General features: G+C 34.1%; 1 protein-coding gene across 1 annotated transcript in view; it reads right to left on the bottom strand.

The window, feature by feature from the left end:
* The window catches only part of TMPRSS15 (transmembrane protease, serine 15), a gene marked incomplete at its 5' end in the record, with an annotated part of 51939 nt that extends 44243 nt beyond the window's left edge, over positions 1 to 7696 (bottom strand). Inside the window, 3 exons of the mRNA XM_008592536.1 lie at positions 4483 to 4615; positions 6399 to 6509; positions 7567 to 7696. Of these exons, the coding sequence (XP_008590758.1) occupies positions 4483 to 4615; positions 6399 to 6509; positions 7567 to 7696 (374 nt within the window). The remainder of the gene's footprint in view (positions 1 to 4482; positions 4616 to 6398; positions 6510 to 7566) is intronic.
* Between the last annotated feature and the right edge of the window lie 3272 nt (positions 7697 to 10968).

The raw sequence follows: 10968 nt of genomic DNA on the forward strand, positions 1-10968 counted from the left end.
TAATTTTAGAAAGTTCTCAAATTACTGTAGTTTACTGTTAATTATTTGCTTCTTAGTTTTTGATCAATGCACTTCTAACCTTAAAATAGGAAAAACATCAGAGCTATAATTTGTAATTCAGGCAAATGATGGGCTTTTTAATTAATTACACCAACTAAAATAAATTTTTTCCCACCATCTTATCCACGGCTTCCTCCACCACACTCTACCCTAGTAACATAGCTAAGAATAAAATAAAAAACATCTTTAGAGCTGAAATTTCAAACTAAAAAAAAATATTATTTAATTGTTTCTATGTAAAGTTAGCAAATAAAAAGGAATAAAAAGGTACTAGAATCATGAGTTACTTCACAACAGAAGTACATTCTGAGGATTGTATCATTGGCAGTTTTGTCACTGCGTGAACACCATAGAGTGTACTTACACAATCCTAGATGGTATAGCCTAGTACACACCTAGACTTTATGTTATAGTCATCATAATCTTATGGAACCACCATCCTATGTTTGCTCAATCATTGAAAAATCATTATGTGGCACATGAGTGTAGTTATACTGTTACTACTAATTCCCATATCTTGTCATTGTTGTTTTGTGTTCTGAGTTGTAATAAGTTAAGACTTTCTATGCAAAGTTGAAATTTTTTTTTTTTTTTTTTTCTGACCGGTAAGGGGATCGCAACCCTCGGCATGGTGTGGTCCACACCGGCCATCCCTATATAGGATCTGAGCCTGTGGCCTCAGCGCTCCCAGTGCTGCACTCTCCCAAGTGAGCCATGGGGCCGGCCCCAAAGTTGAAAATTTTGAGGCACTAACAGAAAATATGGACAAGAACAGGAGCACTATTTGTCCACCAACTTCTTAAACTAGTATAAAATGCAGATTTTCAGTTTTCCAGGACCCAGCGCTAAATTGTGTAAACAAATTTGTTATGGGCTTTCATAGGAATTTAGATCATTGTGCTCCATTTATTTGAAAGTTATTTTAAAAATGTTTACCCTCTCCTCCCAATATTTTCAAAACACCTCAGCAATAGAAGAGTACTGAAGTAATACAATTTCTTATTAGGGTTTGAGAATGAGAGACTCAACTTGATGTTTCTGATATGTAAAATGAAGGTATCTTGCACAGGACTCTAATGGGATTTAAAAATTAACACCAACTCCTCATAGCCTACTTTGTTAGGATACAAATAATTAACTCTATTTCTTAAGACATTAATATCTCTTACGTTCTGTCAGGTTTTACATAGCTGATTACTTTTTCCAGTTTTTAATGGCTTAGCAAGGCAAATCAACTGCATTGTTTTTATACCAGGTTAGTAACAGGGTAGTGCTCTGTTTTAGAAAATATAATTTAAAAAATCAGTACTCTAAGTTTTTTTTAACATTTATTCTTGCAGCAATACAAAATGTTCTCTTTCATACTCGTACTTTGATCAAAGACGTGAAAATATTATTCAAAGTACTTTTTACTTATGCATGCTATAAATGGCAGAGAATAGAAATGTTTAATATAAAAAAAGAAAAGGCGGATGTAACATTTATTCTTGCAGCAATACAAAATGTTCTCTTTCATACTCGTACTTTGATCAAAGACGTGAAAATATTATTCAAAGTACTTTTTATTTATGCATGCTATAAATGGCAGAGAATAGAAATGTTTAATATAAAAAAAGAAAAGGCGGATGAAATAGGCCTCACATGATTTACTAGAATCTGTGGGGAATTGCATTTTGTACCCTATCTGCATAAATAGTCTTAAGAGACTACAGTGCCTTTTTAAATAAATTGACTCCTAAATTACTTTCCACTCTACCAAACACACGTCATTTTAAACTCTCTAAGTTCTCTTTCAGTTACCATGCACCAGTCTAGACAAATTCTCATTAAGGCTATAACTTTCTTTCAATTACTAGAGCACTATGGAGACTCTTTAATAAGCACAGGCCCAAAGATTAAAGTCTTTGCAGAGATTACCTGACTCATTTTTGAAGAGAGCAAGCATCTGACCTTCATCAAAAATATCGTATCTAAGGCTGTGCGAAGTAGTACTACTTGCCTTCTACAAAATGAAATATCTAGTTCTTTGTCCCTGTCTTCAGCTGGAAGGACTGTGATTCACAGTAAATGAGGTCAGTGAACTAGAGACCAAAATCCGTCTGGGGGGAAAAAACACATGTAAATAAATAGTACACAGTTGTGTAGAATTGTCTGCCATCCACTCAGCTCAGGCCATTTTCTAGAAAGCCTTCCCTGACATGCCCAAATTGAGTTAGGTTCTTCTGTAGCACATTGTATTTGTCACGTTATATTGTAATTATGTGTCTATTCCCACCACATAAGCGTTTAAAGCAAAAAGCATGTCTTATTCATTCATGGAAAGGACACAATATCATCACTAATGCTTACACTTCTGATCCAAGAGTAATCAAAATAATATATTTATATTATGTACTGTTAAACATAATAGAGATATGTTTCCTTTCCAACACATTCTGTCATGTAACTGTAGGCATCAGCATTATGTTATCACTTAACATATTTCATTCAAATTCATTGAAAAAACATCTGTCAGAGTAAAATGTTGATAATTTTGACCTTTGCAAATGACTCACCTTAATCCCATATATCCTCCAGGAAACAATTTAGTTAAAATTTCCAAAATACAATGGAAAGAACCTCTATGTTTATAATCATAGGGAACTGCATAGGAGGGTGGTGAATTGGGATATAAAACTCCTGGGCAGTGAAAGCCCAATCCTTCAGGGTATTTGTACACATCAATTGTGGAAACAAGGTCAAGTTACCCTGAGACTCTTTATGTCAGAAAGCCCCTATGTTCCTAAAACTCTAAGTGGGAACTCAATACATTTTTCTATGGTAAACTATCTGTATGTAGTAGTTGGGTACTATTTTGGTATTAGTGTACAATATAACTCTCCTGGTCTACTAGAAATTAAACAGTTTTTATGGACTAGGCTGGAGACCTAAACACTGCGTAGCGTTATTTCTAGTAAATATGTTTTGGGTTCAAAAACAAAAACAAAAACAGTTTGCAACAAATTTGAAAATCTGTGTGTAGCTTGAAAACTGTTATGTGAACTACTAGTCAGTTATAATGAAGTTCCTCTTACAGGGAAAACAATCAATTACATTTGGTTTTGCTGAGCTAGGAATAGTTGAGATAACTGCCAAATTCTGAAGATGTGTGTGTAGGTGTACCTGAATTGCATTCCTTTGTAACTTTATATCTTTTAGAATAAGTTAGAAAGTCAGTCGCCAGTTCAGGACAGAAAGAAAATAATGATGATTTATAATTGGACAACTTTTGGCATACATTTAAATGTCTAGGCGTATCTATATTTATGTGTATAATATCTATGTGTATGTATAAAGAATAATTTGTTGCTTCAATGAATATTTATTTAGCACCTATTTTTTGAGACAAGGACTAGTTTAGATGTTAGCATGGATAAAATAGACATGGTTCTTACCCTTATAGAGTTCATAGTTTAAAATATGGCAAACAAACTGGTAAGTAATATAGGGCTGTAAGTGATAAAAGTAACGATATGTTTATTCCCAATATGGCTGGGAATCTCCACATCTTCAAAATCATAAATAATCCCCAAGGACTGGAATGGTGAGTTAGAGTTGACAAATTGTAATGATGTAAAAGAAGTAAATTGTTACTACTTATTACCTTCCATTTTTCACCTCATTATTTTTGAAAGTGATGGAAGATAAAAAATGAATACGGTGAACTTATATATTGGATGTAATATATGGTGACATTAGACTGTGAGGTATAATAAATTTTTGGTGAGTCATTAACTGGAATTTTCAGTTGCATTATCCTTCTTGGGAAAGTCTTAAAATTTTGCATATCCTTTCCCATGACAATTGTGCTTCTACAAATTTCCTAAAAGAACCATTGTAAACATTTTGCAAAAATATCGCAAAAGCATATTCTCTGCAGTACTCTGTGATTAGTTATGTATGTTATACATGACAATTGTGCTTCTACAAATTTCCTAAAAGAACCATTGTAAACATGTTGCAAAAATATCGCAAAAGCATATTCTCTGCAGTACTCTGTGATTAGTTATGTATGTTATAATAAAGCATAAGTAGAATATTTTATTTTTTAAAAAATTATAGTCTAGAAAAAGTATATAAAACCATGAGAAAACTCATGTAAGTAGACTACACAACAAAGCATAATACTTTATATTTTATAAAACAATATTCACAGAATTTTATGATATTTATATTTATATATTTAATATTTATTAAAAGGCTATTAACAGTGGTTATTATTTGAGGATGAGGTTAATCAAGATATTAATTTTCTTCCTTTTGCTCATGTGTACTTTCTAAATTCATAACTTTTATAAATTTTAAATTTCTTAATAAACCCAAATTGATATCAGTAAAAAAGTTTGGAAATCTCCAAAAAGAGAGCAGAGTAGAATTACTTACCCTAGTCCCAGAAGTTGACAAACCTCATTTGAAATCTGGGTGGTCCAGTTCTCAGCACAAGCTACATGCCACAGGTTCTGGATCCTGAACTGCACCAAACCATTGTTGTTCTTTGTGCCATTGAAAAGACGCACTCTCATTTGAAATCTGGGTGGTCCAGTTCTCAGCACAAGCTACATGCCATAGGTTCTGGATCCTGAACTGCACCAAACCATTGTTGTTCTTTGTGCCATTGAAAAGACGCACTGAAGAGAGTAGAATGCGGGTTACCAGAGACTGGGGTGCAGAGGAAGTAGGAAGATGTTGGTCAAAGGGTACAAAGTTTTAGTAAGACCAGAAATAAGTTTTCTGACATACATGGCACAGCACGGTGACTACAGTTAATAATTACGTATTGCATATTTCAAAATTGCTAGGAGAAACAATTTCTAATTTTCTCACCACAGAAAATAATGAATATTAAGGTAATGGGTAAGTTACTTTGCCTGATTTAATCATTCTACATTGTATACATATACCATAACATCACTTTGTATCCTATAATTATATAAAATTATAATTTGTCAATTTATAATAAAGTTAAAAAAAAAGCTAACACACACACAAAGACATTCTAAAGAGATTAGATCACACACAGGGTCATTTTGTACTAAGCTGATAAGAGTAAATGATGGCCTCTAAGCTAAATGTGCAATGTTCTTAACATTTAGAGTTTTGAGATTGATTGTAGTTTTTCTTAGCATATTGAAAGGCCTAAGTTGAAAAAGATAAACTTGGTAGGCTTAATTTAGCTCTTTCATATAACTATAAAAATGGAAAGGTAGAGATATGCAATTCATTACAGATCAGTACAGCAAATAAACAGAAAATAATGTCATTCATGTCGAGCATATCTTAAAAACTTGGATTGTAAAAAAAGGAAACTCAAGTTGAGGAACAAATTCAGGCATTTTTCATCCCCACTTTCTAGTCCAGAAGCTATTTTCTGTACATTTGCTCTTTTGCTGTTTGGTTTTCCTCACCTTTCCCATCATCTTACAACCATTTTGGGTAGAATATTAAGATTATTAGTGGCTAGGAAGGGACTGGACAAGGAAAACCTCAGGAATGGTAGTCTTACCTATGAACAATAGGTACCATTTGGTAGTTATTGTTCACATTTGTTTCCTATTATGAGAAGAGGACATTGACTTTAGACTCAGACAGACTTAGGGTTCAAAACACAGCTCCAGCTCTTACTTAGGAATGTGATCTTTGGCAGACATATAACTTCCCCAAGTCTCAGTTTCTGCATGGCTAAAATAGAGCTAATTCTTATTACAGGGTCGTTTTACAGCACTTAGTTACAGTGCATGGCACTTAGTATATAAGCATTAAATATTTGCTTAGAAATAAAAATAAAACATAGTAAAATAATCCATTTCTAATACTGTTATAGCAATCTGGAAGGGAGGATGGACTGAAAACTCAGCAAGGTAGTAGGAGGAGTAAATATGGAAGAACTGAAAATGCAAAGAACCAAGTTTAGGAAAGTCAGTTATAAGTGAGCATGTAGGTGCTTCTGTACATAGACAATGAACAGAAGTTAGTAGTCAATGAGAACATTGCTCCAGTGCCTGGCTGGGACTGCTGTCTCTCTCTGGTATTTTATGCTTTCTGTCCAAATATGGGTTGTCCTAGACTTACAGTTGTTAAATGTAGCCAAATATAAACAAGTGAAAAACAGAGACCTGCATGTTAACATTTCTTCTAACCAGAATGAGGACAGAGGTGCAGAAATAACTGGGAGCTGTTCATACTCCAAAGCATCAAAACACATCCTAATTAACACGTGCAATTAGTCTTCCTGTCACATATGTAAAGTCTAAAAGTAAAGGCCAAAGTGATAAAAGTATTTTTCTAAAAATAAGACATACCACAATGTGCTTCGTCTGAGGCGTCCTCACAGTGTGGGTGGCTGTCACAGAGATTCTCCAGCGGGATGCACTCTCCATTTTCACACTGAAAATTGTCTTCCTTGCAGGGCTCTATGGGAAAAGAATGTTTATCATACAGGATAAATAAATTACAAATAGGTAATTTTGGAGTACCCATTTTATTGTGCTGCCTTAAAGATCAGCTCTTTGCCAGAGCACATGGTGGAGCAAGCTTTGATACTAAACTAGATCATACTGTCACTTGCTCAGAATGCCTCAGAAATAATGTCAGAACCATAGATGTGACTTGAAAAGAGTCTGGAGGAAACTTCAGCTATCTCCTTTAGAGCAGAACTTGGGAAGTTCCAAGTGATGGCTGACAGGTTTTCGAAATAGCCCTTCCTCATAATCTCTGTTAGTGTCTCTCCAATAAATTACCCCCACCCCAAATAAACATACAAGCAACAAACACTGGAATATTACTCAAGCATAGACAGGTCCCCTTGCTTCACCATCCAAATATGCCTCCAAACCTTTATAATAAAGAAATGTGGAAGCTGCCCTCTGGTGGGACCAAAGTTGTACTGGGTTGGAAAAAACATACAAGCAACAAACACTGGAATATTACTCAAGCATAGACAGGTCCCCTTGCTTCACCATCCAAATATGCCTCCAAACATTTATAATAAAGAAATGTGGAAGCTGCCCTCTGGTGGGACCAAAGTTGTACTGGGTTGGAAACAGCGGGTTCAATTAAAGCTTGGTCAGATGGGAAAGAGTAGTCAGAAACAAGTGGAAACCCCACAGTAGGAGTACTGTGAAAGGAAGCTGGGGATGCAGCTCCAAGCAAGCAAAGTTGTGTTGGAAGCATGGGGATGACCTTGGCACATGGAGAGGCAGGAGGAAATTGAAGAGGCTGGACAAAGAAAGAAATGGGTAGATCTGGAGGCACTTAGTGGTTGCTTCCAGAGTTTGAGTTGTGCAAAAAGAGGCCTATTGAAAATATTCATTATATAGAGGAAGTGGGTGCTGCTGTTTTCTGGAACTGTTTGGTTTGAAGCATTCTGCCTCAAGAAAGCCCTCCCATCACTGGGAGGGGGAAGTTTTCTTCCTTCAAGTTGCTTTCTGATTATGGCTTAGAAGAAACAGCTACATACTGAAAAGATACCAGGAACTCTGTTGAGGACCACGTGGCATTTAGATCCTCTGATAATGGAGATGGTGGCTGGTATGGAGAGGCTTAATGTCTTATCCTCTACAGAGCGAATGGACAAATCATAAAGGGGAAGCAAAAGCACCTGATAAAAATAAGAAACAGCGAAACTTGCATTTTGAAATCTAATAGCAAATATTATTCAATATAATAATATAATCATTATTTTGCTTTCAAGTAGTCTCAATTCAAGTTAAATTAATTTAAAAAACAAATTGTAATAATCTCCATGGAGACTTGCTCAATTCATGATGACCAAATGTAATGGGGCTTGAAAGAAATCATCCCTGTTGTTTCAGAATTTAGGCTGTACACTCAGATCTGAGAGCACTGATAAATACTATTACACTCTCAAGAGAGGTACTAAATATAGCCATACAACACTTATGAGAAAAAAAAAAAAAACTGGTTTAGCAACTATCATACCCATCACCTATTTCCAGCTATTTAAAAAAAAAAAAAAAAAGGAGGATTGGAGTTTTTCCTAAAAAAAACATCTCAGTAGTTTCCTTGAGGGAGAGTGTTTCATGTAGGGGGAGGGAGGGTGGTGTCATCCAGCAAACCAAGTGTGGGACGCCCTAAGAGAACCAATTTATACTGGGCTGCAGAAAGAACTGTGGCCAACATCCCACTCTGCATTCCCACTCCTCGGCTGCTAGTTTATTACACTTTATTACACTGCAATAAAAATAAATTTTTTCAAGGGCCTCAAAACTAGTGCAAAGGCTTTCAGGTTTTTTTCACCTGCAACCCTAGTATTATGAAACAGATTTTAAATTATAACTCTACGACAAACACCAATGTGTGTATGCAACTAAGTTAAAATTTACCATTATTCTGTTTTTCTGTTCTATTCCCTTCCCTCCCATCCCATCCCAATCCATTTCATTCTATTCCCTTCCAACAAGGAATGCTGGTCAGAACCCAATAAATTGATTTCACTACCCACTTTTTGAAAAATACCAGATTAAACTGAAGTATTGTAAAAATTTCATGTGAAGTGGTGAGTTTAGTTTCCTAAAGCTTGTGGGCAGATGGCTGTGTAAAGACTGGTGATCAAATACCTATAAAATAAATTTAGAAGTCAAAATGTTGACCATGTGGACACTGGGACGATAATGGGATGACAGATGCTTGTCAGGGCAAGCAAGCTCCAGCACAAAGGCGTTGAGGAGTGGATTTTGGGAGTTAGGGATTAGGAGCTGGGCAGGTTATAAGATCATCTAGGAAGTGTGCTACCCATGCCTACAGTATTCAGTCAAGGGGGAGACCTCCAAAGAACCCACAACTGTTTTCTACAAAAGAGCTGGCATTTGGCTAGAAGTCACTGTTAGCCAAAGGAAAACTACAGTGGCGATACATTTTTTTCTGTCTGTCTATCTTCTAACATTGGAGCAATGGAGAGATAAAAGAAAAAGAACATAAAAAATGAAACAAAGACAATATTTCCACCCTTCTCGACCTTAGGTTAATGGACCAAGGTTTGTGCCTCAGTTGGGGGATACAGGAAGCTTTGAATTAGATATCCCATTTTTGATGTTATACCCAACTGTACATTTTAATATCCAAAAGTGGGTCTAAGTTACCTAGTAAAGATAATTTAATGTTGGGGGATACAGGAAGCTTTGAATTAGATATCCCATTTTTGATGTTACACCCAACTGTACATTTTAATATCCAAAAGTGGGTCTAAGTTACCTAGTAAAGATAATTTAATACCTGAAGTATTAGAAAATTAAAGAGATCTGCTTGAAATATTCAGAAGCAAAAAAGGAGTTTTGAAATAAAGTAGTTACAGGAAAAGAAAGCTTTTTTTGTTTATACTTTCATTGAGTCCAGTCATTTTTCAAAACGAATAAACAATATACTAGCTGTAATATACATAATGCCATGTTTCCTCATCTTTGTATTCCCAGAAATTGTCAAAATGCCTGGCACAAAGTAAGGAATCAGTGGATATTTGTTAAGCATTACATAAATTAATATATGTTAAATGAGTGATATAATTCAAAAATAAGTATGAACCTTAATAGAGTTGATACAATATAAAGCAAATTTTTGAAAATATGATTTAAACAAATACATTTTTAAATTTAAGGTAATTGGCTGATAGTAACTCTAGTGGTTTGAAAAAAGAAATTGATTTTTATAAATTATGATGATAAAATTTACTTATTTGAATGCTGGTTAAAACACAGGTTCTGGAATCATATGACCTTGTTTGAGCTGACATTTAATAATGTTCTTTTCTTTTTTTCTCTCTTTTGGCCTTGGACAAATAAGTTAATCTTTCTGAGATTCAGGATCCTTGACTGTCAAATGGGAATAAATACTATTTATGTCTTAGGTATCATAGGAGTAAATTAAAATAAAATAAAGAAATGTATTTAACGTATCAATATCCATACAGCAAATAAATGCTCAATTAGTAATACTCTTAACACAACAAAAATAGTAGCATTTAAAAACCACCTTTTTCTCTATATTTTTAACTTAACATTAACATTCCATGTGCTAAGTAGTGCTACTTTCCCATCTAAATGACCATATAAACAACCCACCTAATCATTTCCTCCGGGTATCTTACAACAATAATTGGAGCTCTTTGTATAGTTTACTTTAAACTTTGAAAAATGCTATCTTCTTTCCACCAAAATCTAAGTTACCTTAATAAATATTTTAAGGAAGCTGTGTCTGAGCTGGTTGTTTCTACAGCTCCTTATCCCACGAGAGAAGTAGGTAGCATATCTCAAATATAATACTATTAGGGAGGTTTTTGTAAATGTAATTATCAATTTGTTCCACAAACACATATTTTTCAACCAGATTAGTGATATGATAAATGGTCAAAAACAATTACATATTCTTCAGGCAAGCATTAATATTTTAACTGACTTTATATATTATCTTTCTAATACTAATCTTCCTTCAGAAGATTTGAGGCTTAAAACTATATATATACGTGTTTATATTTGTATATCTATTTTAAATTTATATTTTAATATGTATTATATTTATTTAAAAAGTTGACAGCACTAAATATGTATCTGAGATCAAATTTCTTAATATACTTACAGAATGTTAGTCATCACTAGCTATTTTTAAATTATCTCATTACTTTGTTTTCTTGGCTTGTTAAAATATGTACAAATGAGTTCTCAATGTCAATAATTTAATCATAGATAAATTTACTGATAATTTAACTCTTTTACTAGTGTAGTCAGGCTATATTTAATTGGAAAATAACATATTAGTTGAATGAAAACCAATTTCAATATCTGAATTAAAATTTGAGTAAAAACGTGCATAAATACCTAAAAATTAAAACTCATTTTTATGCTCTAGCCAAAGCTTTTA

Source organism: Galeopterus variegatus, unplaced genomic scaffold (genome assembly GCF_000696425.1).
Source record: "Galeopterus variegatus unplaced genomic scaffold, G_variegatus-3.0.2 Scaffold8003, whole genome shotgun sequence".
Classification (NCBI taxonomy): domain Eukaryota; kingdom Metazoa; phylum Chordata; class Mammalia; order Dermoptera; family Cynocephalidae; genus Galeopterus; species Galeopterus variegatus.